Source organism: Aquarana catesbeiana, linkage group LG05 (assembly GCF_042186555.1).
Source record: "Aquarana catesbeiana isolate 2022-GZ linkage group LG05, ASM4218655v1, whole genome shotgun sequence".
NCBI classification, from domain to species: domain Eukaryota; kingdom Metazoa; phylum Chordata; class Amphibia; order Anura; family Ranidae; genus Aquarana; species Aquarana catesbeiana.
The window spans coordinates 372,995,014-373,016,961 of record NC_133328.1 but is presented as its reverse complement, the minus strand read 5'-3'; the positions used below and the strand labels follow the sequence as shown (position 1 = coordinate 373,016,961).

General features: G+C 40.6%; 1 protein-coding gene across 1 annotated transcript in view; it reads left to right on the top strand.

Annotated features, from left to right (window-relative positions):
- Positions 1-21,271, top strand: part of SLC22A23 (solute carrier family 22 member 23) — a 231,441-nt gene extending 210,170 nt beyond the window's left edge. The window contains exons 8-10 of the mRNA XM_073630978.1: positions 1-33; positions 942-1,065; positions 18,087-21,271. Coding sequence (XP_073487079.1) covers positions 1-33; positions 942-1,065; positions 18,087-18,444 — 515 coding nt within the window. The 3' untranslated portion in view covers positions 18,445-21,271. The remainder of the gene's footprint in view (positions 34-941; positions 1,066-18,086) is intronic.
- Positions 21,272-21,948: the final 677 nt, after the last annotated feature.

Here is a 21,948-nt window from a genome sequence, read left to right as displayed (position 1 = left end):
TGATTGGAAAATATACGCAACGTCCTGATACAGGTATGACATTCATTTTTAAATTCCTCCTTGCTAAACAGAATATTTCTGATAATGTAATACTTAGAAGGTCAACACCTAGGCTTAGAGTGAATCTGTTGCTAAAATAAAATGGCCAATAACCATGCCCCTGCAAATAAGAAAAAAATACTCACCTCTCATCCTGGCAAAAACAACTGTAATGCAGGGAAATCAACACTTGAAGAATCCGGCACCGATTTTGATTGTCTACTGTGCTCAGTGCTTTCTCCTTCTGGCCCATATGTCTTTATTGTATCTTGCAAGGATCGGCAGGAGGAACCACAATGTACACAATGTACAGTGGAGCAACAGCCATCCGACACGCCCAGATGAGTAGAATTCTAAAGGGTCTTCAGGAGGTTATTTACTTCTTTGTTGGGAGGCACATTTATTGCCTATTTTATATCACAGATTGATTGTACGACCTCCTTTAAATTTGCCAACAACTATGTAGTGTGAAAGCCTACTTTACTGGGTATATATTGAACAGATTGTTTAAGGTTAAGCTTAAACCGTTTCTCCTCCAATCTCATTGTGTGGCCCTGAGACTGAATAGTTGTTTTCCTACGCTGGGATCCCCATTGAGGTATTTGTAAATCGCTATCATGTTTCCTCTCAATGTGAGCATTTTACTAATCTAACATCACCACTAAACGATATCCGAACACCAAACTATTCCTTATTCTGCAAACTTGTTACCGGCAGCAGCCATGCCGAATCCTCACTTCTAAACTCTTTTACCAATCGGTGATCTCTCATAAACCAGTAATCGATCAATGTGGTGATTGTGCTAGATGAGACCCATATACAGACATTAGAATGATATAAAGTCAAACTTCTAATTGAGGTTTAAATTATTATACTGGTATAACACTCTTGTATTTCTTTAGGTATGAGTGAAACTGTGAAAAATAAATTCTCTATCGTATTCTCAATCATTGGGATGTTTTCGTCTCATGCTGTTGGAAGTTTAAGCGTCTTTTTCTGCTCGGAAATCACCCCCACAGTAATCAGGTATGGATTTTATGGTACATACATTTGTTTCAGAGCAAATTGTGCTTGGTAATTTAAGGATCTAATTTTCTTTAGGAGAATAAACTGTGACGTGTTCTGCTTTATTTCATTCTGGTTTCCCTGATATTTTTTTTTATTTAAAATTTTGCAAATCCATTGTAAACATTCTTGCACTGCAGAAGGTCTTTTGTGGAAACCTTTTTCCTTCCAAATTATTTGGTCAATGCTTGTTGAGAGGAAGGAAGAGCAAGAGGTTATGTGGACCACAGGATGGTGATGCCACAAGCTGTCTTAACACAAGATCTGGGTAATTCTTTTTAGAGCAGGAAATCTCATTGCGAAGGGGTCTTGATGTGACTGATTGCATTTTCTCATTTTCTGCATTAAATAAAACCACCTCTGATCAGTTCTCTCCCCCTCCCCCCCTCATAAATACTTACCTGAGCCCGATCTTGATCCAACACTGTGCCTGAGAGCAGCAGTACTGCTCTCTCTCTCCCCTCAATGGACAAGGAGGCAGCAATGGGAGTCGTCAGCTCCTACTGCTGGCAGTCAAATCCAGTGGGGGGGGTTTGGGGAAGGGCCGAGCTGCACAGTGTGTATTAATGGCGTGCCCCCATAGCAAAGGGTTACCCATTGGGCACTCGGAAGGGAGGAGGTGCAAGGGGCACTGGCTAAGGACCCCAGAAGAGGAGGTTTAGGGCTGCTCTGTGCAAAACCATTATACAGCACAAAAAAGTATGATATATTTATAATAAAAAAAATAAAATTAAGTCTTTAATGGCATTGCATTGAGGTGAAAAACCTCTCGTAGTGCACCAGCCCCCAGAGCCCCCCTTTTACTTACCTGAGCTTGATCATTCCTGCACCGGGGACGAGCACACCTGCTCCAGCCGGTGTCTTGGGTCCTGATTGGATAGATAGCAGCTCAGCCATTGGCTCCCGCTGCTGTCAATCAAGTCCAATGATGCGGGAGTCGAGTCCTGCTGTCTGTGTCATTGGACACAGCAGCAGGACACGGGAGCACACCCGCACGGGTGCCCCCGAGGGAGAGCGCTTCTCTGATGGGGCACTCGAGAAGTGGAGGAGCCATGAGCGCAGCTGAGGGACCCCAGAAGAGGAGAACCGAGGCGACTCTGTGCAAAACCAACTGCACAGAGGAGGTAAGTATGACATGTTTGTTTTTTGTTTTGTTTTTTAAAACACAAATGTTTACATATCCTTTAACAAACACTTTAAGATTTACACCCAATGTATAGTACAATGACATGGTTGAATCTTCAGGAACTTGACCCCAATAGGGCATTTTAGGGCATACATCACCCCCAAAAGTCCATGACTGGTGAAATATACATGCAGGCACTTAATATCTTCTGTAACTTCACTATTATTCCTTAGCAGGATCTGCTTTGCTGCAAATGGCACACTTCAGGTAAGGGTAACCTGAAGTGAACACATACGGAGGCTGACCACTCCTTTTAAAAAGACTTGTTCTGTGGATAGATTCAGGACTTTCTAAAGCTGGCCATACACTGATTCAGTTTTGGCTGGTTTCTAAAGAATTAGTCGAAATTTGAACTGTGGGTGACCTTTTTGACACCGCCTGTTGTTCTTTCATCTGAAAAGCATACCTCTTTGCTGTTTTCACTATTCCTGAATCTTAATTTAAAAAAAAAAAAAAATCATGAAAAGTGCAAGTGACTGCTGATAAAATTACAGGCTTATTTTTTCATAATCTTTATAGGCATGTTGTGTAATGTCAACTAAGCTTACTACATAAAGAAAACATTAGGTGTAATATAATTGCCTAATCTATGCTGACAGCAGGTATCTCCATATGCTTGCATGTCATCAGGTTCATTATCCTTTTTTAATGCCCTAGGTGCCCTGACTCTACAGGCAATCTGATCAGCACAATATTGACCTAGTTTCCTAGTTTGAGTATCTGTCCCAGCCCCCTCCTGCATCATAAGCTTCATTATCATCCCATCACTATAATGGGCTTCACTAGCCAAGTGGGACTGAAGCTTTGTACACACAATGAGGATATTGGACGAATGATCACCCGGTTGTTTGTTTGTTTTTTTTTTTGCATTGTAGTCTCATATCCTAAATTATGTTACTCAACCTAGGAAAATTGTATTGTATTGTAATGTATTCTTTCGTTTCCCAGCATGCGTAGTCCTGCTCTTACGATTTATTTCAAAGGAAAACTGTACTGATTAAACGAAAATATTACGATTTGGTATTGTGCCCAAAAAATTTTTGCAAATGTCCCTTCGGGTAATTTTGGATGAACTGTTGTGATCGGCGCTTGAAAGCAGTGTACTAATGATCACATTATGGTAGGATCAATTTGAATGCGGTATTTTTCGTCCAATTTTCTGATCGCGTGTACTAGGCTTTAGACTGTGGAGGGTCAGGGCCAACTGCTCAAGCAAGAAGCTAAATTAGTAATGATAAATTCAGAATGCCTGTGGATTCAGGGCAACCAGTGAACTGAAATGGATAAAAACAACTGATGTTGAGCCACCTAGAGGTAGATTATGTACTTGTATTGCACTCCAGTTTTGCTTTAAAACAGAGAACATCTATGAAGGACATGATCTTACCAAGAATTCTGCCTGCACTACCATAGCCTGCTAGAGGTCTTCTGACTAACCCTGCGTAGCATGCATCTACTTGGCTTCTTGCACAGATTAGTGCAGGATTACAGGCCTTCCCGCCACCAGCCTCAGACAACCAGTACTGTATTGGACTGTAGAGCCCCTAACATTGTTTTGTTTTGTTTTTGAGTGGACAGACAAGCGTTAAAAACCTTTAGAATTACAGACCCACCAAACCAAGAGTGAAACTACTATCTGACTAACACATTGCATGTATAATTTTCGCAGATACATGTAACCACTTTCCCTTGCCTGTCCATGCATATGTTTGGAAGATAGAGTAACAAAAAAGATTTGCGTGCAGTTATCTCCAAAAGGAGGTTCCAGAAACTGCTTGTTACTTCTGTAATAATGCAGTTTAATTCAACTGGGTGCTGGAAAACTCCTACTGTGAGAGGACCTAATCCTGTAAAAATGGCTTTCTCAAAACCTTCCAGTTGATTATCCTAAAATGTAGCAAGAAAGTCTTCACCGCACTGGTGTGGATTCTGACCAGGTGTAAACCAAATGATTATCTCCAAGGTAAAGAGCCCCAGGTGCTGGCTAATGCTGAGTCAAGCTTGAAAATGTGCAGAAGAGTCCGGACAGCCGCACACCAGGAAAAAATTCCAAAAAGTCTTTATTGTAAAATAGGGATCATACAGTACAAGACACTGTGACAAAAGTACAGGCAATTAGCTAACGCGTTTCGCACTTATGCTAAGTGCTTACCCCAAAAAACAGGTGTTCTAATCCCTCTCCACTCTATCCAAAACTAAAAAAAAAATGTTCAGCCTTTAGTTCTACTTTAACTTGTTTGCTCCTATTTAATAAATTAGAGTTTAAACTTTATACTGGAATGAATGCAGAGTATTATACACTATATCTTAGGTGTTCTGTTGTTGCATATGGACTGTATAGGCTACATAAGGTCTAGCTATCATATGTGGATACACAAATTCTGGCATACACAGTGGAACTTTACCTATAACAACTTGATAAAAATAATACATTCCACATTAATAATTATGCTACCAAAATTAGTGTGTGCTGTAAATTGCCTCCAGCATTGCTCCTGTTTCTTCTTGCTGAAAGTAGACATTTTGCTGAAGTCCAGAGCCCCTGAACAGCAGTAAATCTTTAGCCTGTCAGCAGATCGGCCTCTACAAAATCCACACCTTGCCAAAAAAATTGAAAATAACTGAGCATGTTCAGAGCAGGGTTAGACAGTGTATTACTGGATTTTAAACAGTATAGGCACTTATTTTTAATGTTTTACATAGTTATACCTGCAAAAGGGACCAGCCTGAAGTGATCTAGCAGGAATTCATTTTCTGACTAAAGTTCCACTTTAAGTGGTTTTTAACCAGTATCACTGTTTATTTTTATTTTTTAATAACTCGCATTAGACAAAGTCTTTTCTACGTTGGTGAGAGACAGTGGCAGTGCTTCCATAAGGGCACACGGGTGCGGCCCCCCCCTCTCCAGCCACCCCCTCTATCACCAATAGATAGATTCATGCATTGCATAAATCTATCCATGGCCGCCGCTGCCAGCCTCTCTTCAGACGCCCGCCCCCTTTTTGGGGCGCCTGAATTACAGTGGTGGGGGGGTGTTTTTGAAGCACCTGCTTAGAGACATAGGCTCTAATAGGCGTCAAAAAAGGTAAACAGCGAGCGCCATGCTTGGCGCTCGCAGTTCGCCCAACTGTGTTAGAAAAGGGAAGCAATATTCGCTTTCCTAACACTGAACCGCCTCTCCACCAATCAGGTGCTCGGGTCTGTTACCATTACCTGATTGGCTAAAACGACAGGCGCTGTGATTGGACGCCTATCAGGCGTGAGAGAAGAAATATGTATCTGGTAATACTTGTTTAATAGACAGCTGAGACATCCCCAACTGGACCGCTCAATATTCTTTTTTAGAATCCCTGATTGAATATTCGTTTTAATGACATACAGTAGATCACTTTTTTTTTGTAGATGAAATTGTTGAAGGTAACAGTGTTTGTCCCTTCGGATAGTTTTGGATGAACTGTCATGATCGGCTCTCGAAAGCTGTGTAGTAATGATCAGATTATTGTCCAATCGCTTCGAAATCGGTGTTTTTCGTCCGATTTTCTGATCGTGTGTACTGGGCTTATAGGTGCGGAAACTTTTATTTTGACCAGTTCTGCTGATAAACCTACTGTTTATCTGCGTGCATATGAAACAAGTAGGATAGAAGATGCTATTATACTGCAGCTGCATTAGCACGTATCTGCAGCTTTCCTGTGGATGCTTCTGGGGCAACTATCACTAAAATTTGGTACTTTGCTTACAAGTTAGGGAAATTGGAGTAGTTAGAGTGTAATCAGACAATTGGAAGTCATTTTTTTCACAGTCTTTGCATATTCCTAAACTCCAATTGAACTTTCAGTTTACATTGGCTAAATAGATTCCAGATGAATAAAAAAAAAATGCTGCCAAAGTCTTGCAGTTTTTCTTTACCAATCAACCATAGTAGAAAAAGTCTCTGTCCTTCCAGCATGCTTTAGAGTGGAACCCTTGCTCCTTGTGTGTTAGTGGTGATCTCTTTACAGAGGTCCAGCATTTCCCCTGTTTAGAGCTTTCAAATCAGCAGGAAGCATCAGCTTTGCTTATTGCAGAGCTATAGGTCTGACTCATTAGGAGGGTGTCAGACCTCTGCATTGAGATCACTGCTTCTGCACACGGAGCAAGGGTACAACTCTGCAGGATACAAGCTGTCCAGTGTCCATTCCTGCTACCTGTAGTCTGGTAGTGTCTATCAGAGGCTGAAATGTAGCTGGACAGGGCTGAATGCTGAACTGAGTGTTACTTGCGATCAGTGATGAATGCCCAGAATGCAAAATACCTACTAGTACGCAGGGATTGCACTGACAAGGAGTTAGAAGCCATGTGCGAGGGGCCTTAAAAAAAAAAAAAAAAATTTGAAGAAACGGAACACCTTTTGTCTTGATGCTCTAGAATTTATTTGGCACACATAAACTGTGGGTTCAATTAGGTTTTAAGAAGCAGTAAAGCCTAAAAGTGGAAATAGATGGATCAAAATTTGGCTTCATCAGGGACTGGACAAATTTGATCCATGTGTGGCCGCTGCAGTTGAACAGAAATCGATCTGATCTGAAAGCCGCTTGATCAGCTACCGCAGCCACAATGATTTCATCGCTGTTCTGTGTATCCTGACAGCGGGGGAGTCTCCTCATTGTCAGAATACAATATCACTGCGGGGAGTATCCCCCCCCCCATCCAACTTGAATGTGTGGATGGGGGGGAATCGGTTACATTTTTTTACTCAGCCCGCTGGTTTGAACCTTGTAATGCCAGCTCAAGTTTATTCATAAATGAAAAAAACATAAATCACTACAAAGAACAATACTTACAGTCAATAGAATTCTTCCCTTGTGATGTGCCCCCACCCCACCCCCTCCCCTAAGAGCTGACAGCCCTGTGACAGGCAATCATCAAGAGTGCCAACTATGCCCACCCTTTCCACCGCCGTTCTCCATTCATTCATACATACTGTATTATAGCTTCTATGACTAAAAGTGCTCTATGAATGGTGGATGAGCAGATGAATGAAAGGCCCACCTCCTCCATTCATAGGTCCTGTTTCATTTATGGAAGCTATAATACAGCCTCTGTGAATGGAGGAGTTGGGCATAGTTGGCTGTCATAAGTCCATTGTTGTTTTTTTTTATCCCTGCTGCACTGGAAGATTGCAGCAGAGGGGGTAAGAGGATCAAAGGAATAGGATTTCAGCTAATGCAGAAGCCAGCAGCACAAGGTACACATTCTGTAAGTAATGTCCCTTGTGCTGATTTTTGTTTTTTCATTTGTGACTACACTTGGTTTTTAAACAAGCTCTCATGGACTTCTATAGCTGCAGACACAGTGGAGCAATTCATTCTCAAATTTTGCAGCAGAAGCAATTAAGTCCTTGTCCAAGCCCTGTGTTTACATTAAAGAGAAGATGGCTGGAAGGCTGCTGACAGAGGGGGGGGGGACAGGGTGAGCTGAGCTGCTGAGAGAAGAGCTTGGACAACTTCAGTGCTTCTGCTGTGAACTCTGAGGATGAATTGTTCCACAGTACCTGAAGCTAGAGAGGTCAGTAAAGATTTATTTTAAACGCAATTAATGCTTGCTAGGATACTTAAATGTTCATAGCCTGGTCACAGGTTCTTTTGAAAAGGCAATTTCAGTGTTTAAACTATTTTGACAAAAGATTGCAGTTTGCATCTTTCTTCCATGCTACTATTTTCTATTGTTTCCCTCTGATCAACATAACACTAGCATTTTGGCTTTAAAAAATTAAATTGTTCTGCTTTCAGCTAGTGTGACACTTATTAAGATCTTCTATCTGTATTCTGACACAGTAAAAGTGAGGAAAAGGCAATACGGGTTGTTAAAGTATGTGTAAGTACACTGTTCTCCTGAGTCATAGTTTTACCAGAGAATGACAGCGGGCTGTGTATACACAATAAACCAGGAGAACTTGTTGCTCCAAAACCACAGAAATGTTCTATAAACGAATGACTAAAAAAAAAAACCTTTCATATGAAAAATAATTGTGCAAGACGTGCTCTGCATGCCTAGGCAACATCTGCGACCATTATTCACTAAAGATTAATATTTAATGTATTTAGTGCTGCCACCAAGAGAAATCCGAATTAGCTTAAAACTTTTTTTTTACATTTTGGTTAGAGTGCGCAACTATTACAGGGCAGATAGTGAGGATAATCTTCCAATTAGGGACACAGATAACTATAAAAATTTAACAGAGGCTACCCATCCCCAATCTGCCAGATGGTATACTTATAACAAAGAGGTCAAATCGCATGACAAGTCACACCCTATTGCCGGCAATCGCACTGACTTTGCAGTGCCACATCGATTTGAAAAAGTAGTGCCTGCACTACTTTTGGCGATTCCGGGTGCGACTTGCATAGACATCTGTGCACAAAGCCGCACAGATGTCTTCCAAGTCGCACTGACATGCGCCTTTTGAAATCGTGTGATTTCAAAGCTGCAGTCAATGTGAACGAGGGCTAAGTTTTGTTCTGTGCAACACAGTGGAGCTGATTTCCAATGAAGTTGAAAATCTCTACTTATTTCATTTTAATTATTCAATCATTAAAAGCAAATTGTTTTATTTATCTGCATGATTGGCTGTTCAAAGTGAACCCAGCTCTAATTCATTGGGTGAAGATTCTCAGCTATTTTAGTAAATCAGCCTTGGTGTGAGTGATATATGAACAGGTGGTAATATATTGGTGTTCTATAGTCACCCATGTGGACTTTGATTTCCCAGCAGTGTGCTGTCTTCCCATGTCAGTCTGGGAATACATATAAAATGTCTAGCGGGCTGACTTACTGCTAGAAGTTTTCCCTGGAGACAGTAATGTGAGCCATATAGCTTTCTTCTGGGTCAGCACCTATGATTGTGCTTTGCATACTGTGAGTAATAAACAAGATGAAACAAGTTCAAAACTAATCGTAGAAAAAAAAAAAAAAACTTGTTACTATAAAACAACTATAGCATTTGATGTTTTATATTATAAAAGAGTTTTAATAAAATGTAATAATCCTCTTTCTGCGTAGCAATAGTTTGTAGGCTGGGGGCTTTTCTCTGAGACCCACTCCATTGATTTAATGGAGTCTTTGCCACCTCAACCTGCTCTACCTTTTTCTGCTGGTCACTTCTAAATGGATCTGTCAAAGCAGCTCTATAATACACATAGTATGTCCATTATTAGTGAACAGACCGACTTTGATGTCCATCTTTTGGTCACAGAAGGGCTACCTTAGCAGAAACCACTCTGTGTTTGCAATATGAATAGCTCTTCTCAAGGATTTAAACACTTTTTTGGCTTTTACCTTAAAATAAATCTTAAAGTGAACCTGGTCATCTTCAACTGCTCCGCCAGCTCAATGTACTAACCTTGTTGGCACTCCATTCACCTACCTGTGGATATGTAAAACACCTTGTCCTTTTGGGAATGTGACTCTCTCTCATTAAACACTTAATGAAACTCTAGGTGCCTTATCGGCCAACTGCCAGACTCCACTAGTGTCACATAGATGTGGAGAAAGAGTCCTTTAAGGCCCAAACTTGTCATTTTTACTCATACATAGGGTGCAGAGGTGTTAAAACACCTGCCAGATTTTTTTATTGGGAATAATCACACAATCTATTTGTGACAGTGACTATAGTCACTGGTACAGGAAGTGATGGACATTCCACATATTTAGAGTTGTTACCAGAAATGGTGTGGGGAAATCTGGTGGCACCTATTGCGAACGATGATGATATTTGTCTAAAAGGGAATTTCCTCTCTCTGGATAGATTTAATATGTGTTGGGGACAGAAAGTGAAAGGGAAATTTCTCTGTTGGGACACAGTCAACAAAACTAATCTTAACCATTTTTTACTATATCCCAAAGTAAAAAAAAAATGTCTATACAGCAATTTGGGCAGGTGGGGGGTCACTTTTAGGGGAATCTGCTTCTTTTTTTCCTGTATGGGGACGTCACAGGCTCAATTTAAAGTGGTTCTAAAGGCAGAAGGTTTTTTACCTCAACGCATGCAGCTTGCTCCCCAGCCCCCACTTATATTTATCTGAGCCTGATCCAGCCATGTGCATGAAAGCAGAGGCTTTCTCCCTCTTCATTGGCTCAGACACAACAGCAGGAGCCATTGGCTAATCACAGCCAGTGAGGGGGGCAGGGCCGAGCCACACTCTGTCTTATGGGTACACAAAGCAGGGCCCAGGAGCGCATGAGTGCCTCCATAGCAAGCGAATACGTATAAAACCTTGTGAGCTGCCACCCTAAACCTAAAATACCCTAAATCACCATATAAATATAAAATAGAACTATAATAAGCTACTTGTACTTCCCACTCTTCCCCAAAATGTGATGATAACAAAATATATGGCACAATGTGCAGCGCTAATAAAATAAATACTAAATACAAATGCATAAAAACTATGTATAACAACAATATATATAACGTGACATCCTGTATATATAATGATGAAATAAAAAGTGCTCCTGCTCCGTGAGTCACACTCAGTCCTTATTGGAGTATAAAATGATTCAACAAAAGTCCAAATAACATTTGACATGTGATAATAGTGTCTTCATGCATTGTGCACACGGCCCCCACCATGTGTAACCTCACCTTAAGGGCTTAAATAATAAGCCTGTATTTTGATAATAGCCTGCAGCGATCCTGGAGTATTGGTATGGACCACAAGTCACCTGCTCCTCCCAGTGATAGCCCAGCTCAAGAGCCACTATTTTCTCCTGGTGTGTTCCGGGACTCTCCTCATATGTATTATATGCGAAAAATGACAGAGGCATGCAATAGCATGATAATGTTTAAAAAAGATTTAATTCCAAACAGAACTCCACATACATACAACTCACATTTCCAATAGATAAAAACGCCTATAAAGTGCTATAGTGCTAGTCACCTGTGGTCCGGTTCTGCAGCCCCCGATTTCACGGCGTTCCCCCTGTTCTCTACCTGCTCTGTAACACTTCTTAGTGCCTCCTGTGTCAGCCGATCAAGCTCCTCCGACCGGTGTCGTCACTCTCGTGGCTTCCTCTGGAAAAATCTCTGGAAAAATCCCAGAGGTCACGAGAATGATGAAACCGGTAGGAGGAGCTTGATGGGCTGACACAAGAGGCACTAAGAAGTGTTACAGAGCAGGCACAGAACAGGGGAAACGCAGTGAAACCAAGGCTGCAGAACCGAACCACAGATGACTCTATCACCCGTCAGCACTATAGCACTATAAAGGCGTTTTTATCTATTGGAAATGTGAGTTGTATGTATGTGGAGTTCTGTTTGGAATTAAATCTTTTTTAACCACCCTGGCGGTATGATTGCGTCAGATTTTTGCGTCTCAAAGTGCTACAATTGTTTTGCATAGAAATTTGGCGTTATATATTGTAGGCCTCTAATTCTTAGCAATAACACACTTAAATCTGTCCAAACAAGAGTCTAGTAGATATCCCGGGTATGATAGTTTGAAACACAAAATCATAAATTATAATATAATAAATAACTATAAATAATTATAAAAAAAATAATAAGATAATAATAATAAAATGAATTTCCCCACGATTCAGTATCGCTCAATTCTACAATTGTTCTAATTTACTATCGCTGTTTTCTAGCTGGTCTAAAACCACTTTTCAAGTAAAGGGACACTTTTTGGTTGCTATGGACAATCTCAAGTTTCCAGGCAGAAAGAACAGTATATATAATATAAAACTGCATGCAGGGCATTGGACAAAGCACTAGGGACAAAAGGGATGTGAAATGATTTCATACAGTAATGTAATCTGTAAGATTATAGTGTACTGTACGTGTTATGAATTTTCCATTTTTTTTAATTTGCCACCGGGCTCCGCCCCGTGCGTTGCGACGCTCTCAGGGAACGGAGCCCGGCACACAGAGGCATCGCCGGAGGACAGAGCCCACGGACACAGCAGGGGGACATCGCAGGATCCTAGGGACAAGGTAAGTAACCTGCACCAGGATCCTGCAATGCAATCCCAAGTGTGGCTCAGGGTTACCGCTAATGGTACTGAAATTTAACCCCGAGCCACACTTTGGAAAATCGCCAGGGAGGTTAAACGTTATCACGCTATTGCATGCCTCTGTCATTTTTCGCATATAATACATATGAGGAGAGTCCCGGAACACACCAGGAGAAAATAGTGGCTCTTGAGCTGGGCTATCACTGGGAGGAGCAGGTTCCTTGTGGTCCATACCAATACTCCAGGATCGCTGCAGACTATTTTTAAAATACAGGCTTATTTTTTAAGCCCTTAAGGTGAGGGTACACCTGGTGGGGGCCGTGTGCACACTGCATGAAGACACTATTATCACATGCCAAATGTTATTTGGATTTTTGTTGAATAATTTTATACTCCAATAAGGACTGAGTGTGGCTCACGGAGCACAAGCACTTTATATTTCATTATTTTATATACAGGATGTCACGTTATATATATTGTTGTTATACATAGTTTTTATGCATTGGTATTTAGTATTTATTTTATTACCGCTGCACATTGTGTCCTATACTCCATAGCAAGCGGCTTGCTATGGGGGCACTCAGGTGGCGGATGAGCCAGTCGCGCCAGCGGGGGACCCGAGAAGAGGAGGATCGGAGATGCTCTGTGCAATACTATTGCGCAGAGTAGGTAAGTTTAACATGTTTGTTAATTTAATATTAATAAAGTCCACAGCTATACCAACAACATTTTTTTATGGCATTTGAGTATTAGTATACATTTAATTACATTGTAAAGGAGCATGTCTCATATACTCTACCTGGAGGCCGTATCCTAATAAAAAGTGACCTATGTTTAAAAAAAAAAAAAAGATAAATAATACATTTCATTTTGCAATAAAGTACAGAAAACATATATATTTCATATTCGTATTACTAGCGATGAGAAGCAGTTTTCATTATGACCTATTTCACATAATTTGGCTCTTGTTGCATCACATATTATCTACATCCAAACCCCCTGATTGAATGATGTCTGGTAAATATTCCCACAAAGGGAACATGTAAATCCCAAACGTTAATTAGGTGTAGCTTTTATGGAGCATAGAATCTTCTCTTTTACTTTTAACTCATTATATCCAATTGTCTAACACATTTAATATATTGATACATCCTGAGGCTGTTGGGGTGTAGTAGAAACACCCTGGGGCAGATTTCTTTGTCCAGTGGCTTCAACAACAACCATTTACATTCAATGTGCTATGTTTTCAGGTTAAAAAGTAAGATGTGATTGGTCAAGCACACTGTTTGTTCTGACAATTTGTATTTATTTTCTCATTGTCTTTTGTTAAATGAATTGGATAGTTATGAATATCCGTTCCCTGCACAGCACTGAAGTATGAATTAAAGGGACAGTTATAAAATATTTGTAATATATGACAAAAAACTGACCAAATTTGACTTCTAAGTATAAAAATACAAAAGACCCAAAACAAATGAGATTCCAGGATTATTTTAATTTGGAATTAGGAATATAAAACGGCCAGTGTGTTTCGGAGGCATAACCTCTTCCCCCTCATCAGGGCTCAACACAGGATAAACCTAAGGTCTATCCTGTGCTGAGGCCTGATAAAAAGGGCGGTATTGCCCCAAAACGCATTCGTGTTTTTATATGGTTTATTTAGCAACAATTAAAATTATCTTGGAATGCTTTCATCCATTTCTGAATGCATGTACAAGTTTGAGAGTTTCCTGCACACCTTTAAATATGTTATATACGTATGTAATGTCTAGTGGTGCACAGTGCAGGCTCTATCACTTACCTTATACCCTACTCCAGCCAGCTCTGGCGCTCCCTTCCTCTGCCCAAAGCTTTGGTCTGTGGGTGGAGCCGCTGTGTTATCGTGTACAAAACAGGGCTGGGCTTGAGTCACCCTGCTGGAGGCAGGAGTAGGGTATCGTTAAAATATTTACTTCCTTTTCTGTGCGTCCTTGAACATAAGCACGGGGGAGAGCAGGGCTTTAACTTCTGGCATATGTATTCTGTAACCCACTGCAGTATTAGATATCAGGGATTCATTGGAGAATGTCCGTAGTCTAGTGTACTGAGGCTTTTGTGTGTTTTGTATTAACCCCCATCAGAACACTTGGTGCACTGTGGTGCTGGTATTTTTCCCTTCTTCCATTTGTCAGCAATGCAGTGAGGTTTTACAGTGACTCCTGCCAAATAGGTATGTAGCACCCTCCTAGTGTAGGATGCTAGGTAAATTTAGTTGGCTCCTTGGCTCCTTCTGTAATCAAGGGAGCAGTAATTGTTTGTTCTGGCCTGTTCACAGGCTGAGAGTTTGATTACTTCCTCCTGTCTCTAAAAGAAGTTTCTGGAGCTTAGGGCAGAAGATACAAAACAAAACAACCAGCCTGTCAGATCCATGGAGAAGAGTGTCCAGTAGGGTTTCTTCTTCCCAGGAGGGTTGCAGGGACAAAGTGGCTTCTGCTCTCAGGCAGCCCATGGGCTGTACCGCTACTCTAGAGGCCTTAGTGGGGTTAGAGCTAAGGCCCTGGATGGAATCTGCTAGAAACTGATTGCTGAACCTCACCACAGGGGATCTGTTCCAGAGAGGTGCCATCTCACTCACAGGACCCTGTCCAGAGGAAGCCAGGTGGTGGCAGCTGTCCTGGGAACTTGTGAGTAAAGACCCTAATTTGATTCCTGTGACTGTGAAGTGTTCTGGAAACTGCACAGGGTACCAGCTGTTGTGCATCAGCTCAAGGTAGCCAGAGAAGAAAACTGCCCCATGGTCCCCATTTGTAAGGCCTCAGACTGTTTTTTAACTTGCCGCATGGTCCTCAGCTGTGAGGCAATAGACTGTTCTTTATTCGCATTTACTTAGGGAGAGGATTGTACTCTAACTGTTGAGGGCCAAGCATTTTGGCGTATCCCATGCCCTAACCCCTCTCCCCCATTTTTACATTTTTTTTCAAGCAAATCTTAAAAGACATCCCCTAGATTATTTTTTTTTTGGAACGTGTGGACTGTTGCTTGGGTGACTGATGGCCTCTGTACTGCTGGGAGATACCTAATAACAGCAGCTCCTACAGGGGTAGCACTACACAAGTGCATGAGAGTGCTTTAGACAAATCTCAAAAACATCTGCTAAAATATTACATTTAAACATCAGCAGGGCAACTGTTGGCTTTTAGTAAAAAGAGACTGTTTTTCAGAAGATCCTGCTGTGTTGTCTGAGTTGGAAACATGCCCAGGAACATAGTTCCTGTTCCTTTAGAGAACATAAAACATAACATAAGCTAAACTACTCGTCAGTTTGGCTGGAGGCCCAGGTGGTGTTCCTACCTGTACAAACTATTGTTGGCCATGTCAGACCCTTTCTATGATATACCCTACGATTTCCTCTTACACTCTGTAGAATGTACCCACTTCAGTTTTCGCTTTTATTTTATTGAGTGGCTTGTATAAATATATACAAAGCAGAAAAAACTTAAATGGAGGTGTCTACCTGTTCAGGGTCAGAGCTAGTTCACGGCACGCGGCTATGCTCATTTGTATGCAAGTCAGAACCTTTTTATTCTACATGATCTGAAAGTGTTTGTCGCCTTTATTTTTTCAGTCACTGCCTGCCCTCTAGTGGTAACCAAAACTAAAAACCATCATAATATGCGTCCAGATTCGTTTTCTTGGGGAAAAGAACTTGTGCTAAGAAAAGTAAATGGGCCACCACAGTTGACCCCTCCTAAAAATACTATCTTACCTACCAATCCTTATACAATCCAGTACTCCAGAACAAGTGTTCACAGGAATTAGAGACTCTTACTCCACTTGTTGCATATGCTTGTTCTTGATCAGTGACTCAGAAATTACTATCTAAAAAATCCTAAGAAACTTTATAAGGTTTCATTATATATAAGGTATAGTTTTTAATTATGGTTATACCTTGTCCAAATACTAGAATTTGTATCTGGGATTTACTTTGTAAGTGAGAATGTATACTGTTAGTGCCGGTTCACACAGGGGCGACTTGTCAGGCGACCTAGCCGCCTGACAAGTCGCCTCCCGTTCTGTACAATGGAACCGTTCTAATAGGAGCGATGCAAGTCGCTCCGACTTAGAAAAAGGTTCCTGTACTACTTTGCGGGCGACTTGGGGTGACTTGCATAGACTTCTATACAGAAGTCGTTTTGCAAGTCGCCGTGGCAGTCGTGTGCAGGTCGACTCGGTGAGGCGACCTGCAAGTCGTGCCGCCCCTGTGTGAACCGGGGCTTACAGTTGTGTAATAACACCTGCCTATTACTGATATTCTTTTTCCAATGGATGTAACAACTCACTGTTGTTTGATGTTATCTTTGTTTATTTTCTTCTCAATAAGTTGTTTATGAAAAAAAAAAAAAAGGTTGCTTATACCAGTGAACTTGACTGGTATAAGCAATCATAATATGTTAAAAAAAATAAAAATTCTAAACACTTCCTAAGAGTAGTACACTGCTACTATGGTGACCTTTTTTTTTTTTACATACTGTCACTAGTCAGTGCCCCTGATCACCGCCACACCAGGTAAATGATGGCGCTGTACTGCACTGGTAACAGTTTATATAAAAAAAAAAACTGGGCCTCAAGAAATGAGAGAGGCCATCAGTACACCAGGATTGATCAATTGTCAGAGATTCATATATATATATATATATATATATATATATATATATATATATATATATATACCATATTTTGTGGACTCTTTAACTTTCCTACAGGCTAAGAGCCAGTTCACACTGCATGCAGTCCAGTGCGTTTTCTTTCTGCGTCAAAAACGCATGGAAAGTAGGTTATATGGTTTTCAATGGCATAGTTCACACCAGTGCAGTCAGTTCCAGGGCTTTCCAGCTCCATAAAAAAAAGTAGAGCTGCGTTTTTCCTGCACTGGACTGAACTGGAATGCAGTTAAAACACACCAAAAACGCACTGGAACACATTAAATAAATAATTAAATAATGACAGAAACGAAGAAAAACGTTTTTTTTTCTCCAACATTTTTTCATTTAAAGCGGGGTTCCCATTAAAAAAAATAAGTCAGCAGCTACAAATACTGCAGCTGTTGACTTTTAATCAGACACTTACCTGTCCCAGGGTCCAGCGATGCGGGGGATCGAAGCCCTGCTCGTCCCCGTCCCCCCTCCGCTTGGCGACGTAGGCATTTTAACTGTGGGCACCCACTTTGCATGCCCGCCCCGTCACTGGCCCCGCAATTATCTGGGATCGGTCATGTGTCCCAGATGATTGACAAGAGGGAGGGGGGAGAGGCGATATCCCTTCCTGCGCCGAAGGAAGTGACATCAGGAGCTCAGGCACCGAAGGAGGCAGACTACGAGGGACCCTCTAGCAACAGGCATTTAGAGGTGAGTTAAAAAAAAAAAATTTTCTCCAAATGTTTTTTTTTTTTTTTTTTTTTTAAGCACTTAACTATTTTTTTTTTTTTTGGGGTGGAACTCCACTTTGACTACTTCAGCCTCAGAAGAATTTAGCCCCTTGCTGCCCTGGCCATTTTTTGTGATACAACACTGCGTCGCTTTAACTGACAATTATGCGGTCATGCGACATTGTACCCAAACGAAATTGACGTCCTTTTTTTCATATATATAGAGGTTTTTTTTGGTGGTATTTGATCACCTCTGCTATTTTAATTTTTTGCGCTATAAACAAAAAAAGAGTGACAATTTTGAAAAAAAACACAATATTTTATACTTTTTGCTATATCCCAATTCAAAAAAAAAAGATGTCTAATGAAAAATGTGTTTTGTTTTTTTTTCTCCCATAGGGGTGGAGGCCTTGGACTGGTTCTAGCCAGTGCCGGTTTTGGAATGTTAACAGCCCCGATTATGGAGCTTCATAATCAGAAGGGATATTTCTTACATCATGTCATCTTTGCCTGTTGCACATTGATCTGTATAATTTGCATTCTTCTGCTGCCTGAGAGTAAAAACCAAAATCTACCAGAGAACATCCCTGATGGAGAGCATTACACTCGACAGCCTCTCCTACCTCACAAGAAAGGAGAGCAGCCTCTCTTGCTAACAAACTCAGAACTCAAGGACTACTCTGGCCTGCATGACTCTGTAGCCATGGGAGATGGTGTGTCTGAAAACACAACTGTCAACGGCATCAAGTCAGCATAGCTGGACAGGTCCTGTGAAAGAACATCATCTATTTATTATTTGTTTCCCCTTTGCACAGGTCTTAAAGGCCAACCACAGGATTGTCTGACACTGGGGCACCCCTCCTATGTGGCTGCTAAACCTTGTTAACCTGAAGAAAAAAACACCAAGAGGAAATGGTTTCCAGCAAATTCCAGAAAAAACACAATTTCCTTTGTCAACAAATGTTATACCCTTTTCCATCAATATAGTTGTGTTGTGTGTCACTCCAGTTGGTCACAAGATAAATCTGTGTCTACTGCAACCATTCTTGAGCAAAATAATCTGAATAATTGGCAATACTCTTAATTTTTTAGGATTAGGATTTTTCCCATCCTACATCTTGCAATCTGTATTTCTTTCCCTTTTAACAAATGCAGAAGTTGCCCACATAGCATAAAAAAAAGTACTGCGACTCATTGGTTGTGCAGGGGTTGGTCTCAGTTTCAAGCGTCCATAAATACTTTTAGCTGGAAATAATCTGGCACAATGAAGGGGCAACTTGTCTAAGCACTAGTAGGTTCTGCCCACTAGTGGTTTAAAAAAAAAAAAAGACTTTTTGCACAAAGTGTGAAGGACATTTAACACTCTACGTAAACAAGTGTGAAGCAAAGACTGAGTGAATGGACTCCAAGTTCAAATACAAGTTCAGTTTTTTTTTTTCTAAAATACTTGAGCAATACAGACCAATTGGGAAATCAAATAAATACCACTACCTTGAAAGAAGTCTGTCGGCTGCTATATGTTCCTCCTGAGACATGCAGCTGTGACCGAGCACACCTAACCCCTCAGGTTTCACGTTTTGACGTTGAAGACATTTGGGAGAATGCTTTTAGAGATGTGCAGTTAATATGTGCCAAATTCTGCAGAATCCTTCCCTCCTGTATGAGCAGAACGTTACCTGCTAATTGTAGCCAGGATCTGGTTTTCATCAACAAGAACATGATTACACCAATACTTGTGTGATGCTTTAGCTGTCCTGCTTCCCAGGTAGATCATGCAAATTGACATTAGTGACTGCCACAAGGTTATTTGGTCTCTGGAATCCCACTTGACATGTAGCAGATTTTTAGCCCTACCACCAGAGTTCACGAAAGCTGTATTACATGGACAATGTTGTTTATATCGGAGAATGTGAAATTTTGCATTGAAAAGTGGAGATCTTTAAAATGTACCTTAAACAGTTAACTGATTATTTTTTTTGTCAAAATGCTTGGGATTCAGGATTCGATGTAGGGAGCCTAATTGACTAATCCAAAGATCGCTAAGCCCTCTCAATCCCAATTCAAGATTGGGTATTGATATAATACAATACTTGTTTATAGGCAATTGCTACTGGAAGTAGTAGCGCAGATACTGTACAAAACAATGCACCTGTAAGGTAAATCCAATCTATAGCACGGTGCAGAGAAATAACAAGTTAATGTTTTTTTGGTTACTGGTCAAGCTGTTAAAGACAGCATTACAAGATAAAAAAAAAGCCAAAACATTTTTAGCAGTAAAAAAGGAAAAAGAATTCCAACTGCCAAGGTTAGATTAGTCAACCATTTTTCCTTAAACTGGGCCTTCAGAAAGGCATAAAGGTACAGAACACATCCATGGAAGTGTAGTAATTGTAAACTGTTACATTTAGTGCTTTCTAGTTGAATACTGTTAATTATATAATGTGAACAATGCTTTTTGGTGACTATTTTGACGCATCACGAGAAAGATCAGAAAAAATCTTCAACTAAAATGAATCAACCTTTGGCCGGTTTAGTTTTGTGAATTGGAGGGAGGGATGTCGGGGGTTTGTACAAATGGAAATTCAATGTTAGTATTTTAATAAGTGTTTCTAAATGTTGTAGAGCCAAAATCATGGGTTCACCAAACTGGAAGAAGTGCCATTAAATGAACTGTTAAGTGTTGACCACTTTACCGTTGGGATGACTTAAAGTGCACTGCATCCTTTCTTATGTAAAAAAAAAAAGATAGGGATATGATGCACCTTATAAAACTAATGTGTTCTGAAGTGTACTGTGAGTGTTTTTTTGGAGAAAATTAGCCTATTTTAGACTAGGTGTTTAAAACACCATTCCAACCCATTTGTTTTCAGTCATGAAAGTGGTAACTTTTAATGTCCTCTTTGTATAGTACCCTTGAAACAATTGTTCATTTATTGTGAGCATTGTACTGTAGACTCTTTAAACCACTAATATTAATCCTGCTATCATGTTCATCATTTTAAGAGCCAATGCAATAGTTTGAACTGGCCAGCCATACAAAGCTACTGCACCAGTTGATTTATTTTTTTAGGAGAACACTAATTGTACACCTCCAGGCACATGCTACCATTACACAAGGGACAATAATTGTGTTTTTATTTTTTTTGCATTAACGTGATAAGTAACTATACAAACAATGCTATAGGTTATTGCTAAAGGATACTTGGCTGCAACTCGATGCTTTTTGAGATCTGTGGAAACTTAATGAACTAGTGCACAGATTGGTTCAAAAATCTGGATGTATTTATAAGCAATTTCATCTCCTGCTGTTTGGATTTGCAAAAAAATATATATATATTTTAATAGTATCCCTATGAGACAAGAAGACCTACATTTTTTTTCCCTGTGTTTTAGGACAAAAACATTTATTTTATTTTTTTGTTTCAATTCAGGAGTAGTTTTGGTGGTACACATCCATAGCACAAGCTTTCAAATGGATTACTGATAAAAATGTCTTACGAACTAAATGTGTGCATGTCACCTGGTTGTATCAGCGCAAAATTATTTGTACTGTATGTGTACAGAAATAAAAACATACAAAACTACAGCCAAGCAATTTTTTTTTACTAAACTAGTAAAAGTGTGCTCTTTTATTGAGGGGGCTCACTCAGTTCAGAAGAGCACAATAGTGCATTGGTGGCTAGCACAGAGACTGGCATCAGTGCAGTGGGGGTATGAGGGAAAGGAGGATGGGACTCAAGCATAGTGGTGGTGAGGTTGGGGGTTGCAGGCATGCTGCTGAGTGGTGTCCAGTTAAAGAGCTGTCAGCTGTAGCTCCAGCTACTGGCAGCAGAGGTTGGGTGTTGTAAGCTGCCAAGCAAGATATTACAGTGCTTGTGTGAGTTGCAGCAGAAGCTGGGAGGGAAAGAGGTGGTGTAAGCTAGTGGAAAGAAAATAGAAGCACTCCTCTGAAGGTGTTTACCCACTGGGCATGGCTGTTGTGAATGGTGCTGATCTACAGTTAAAAGTTGATGCTACCACATAGTCCTTTCCTGTGGAGTATTAGCCATTACCAAGGGGTTTACCATATCACCCCTACAGCTCACACCTTCCGCTGCCTCTTTCAGTGTGTGCTTGGGAGTATGCATGTGAACCCGGGTTATCTGTTTTTAAGCATGTGACAACGTTGTTATACTGGTATTTTTATCTTAGTGTGGTGAAGGTATGGTGACTTTTTTCATATTTTGGGGTTATAAACTGTGATAAACTTGACGTTTTCTAA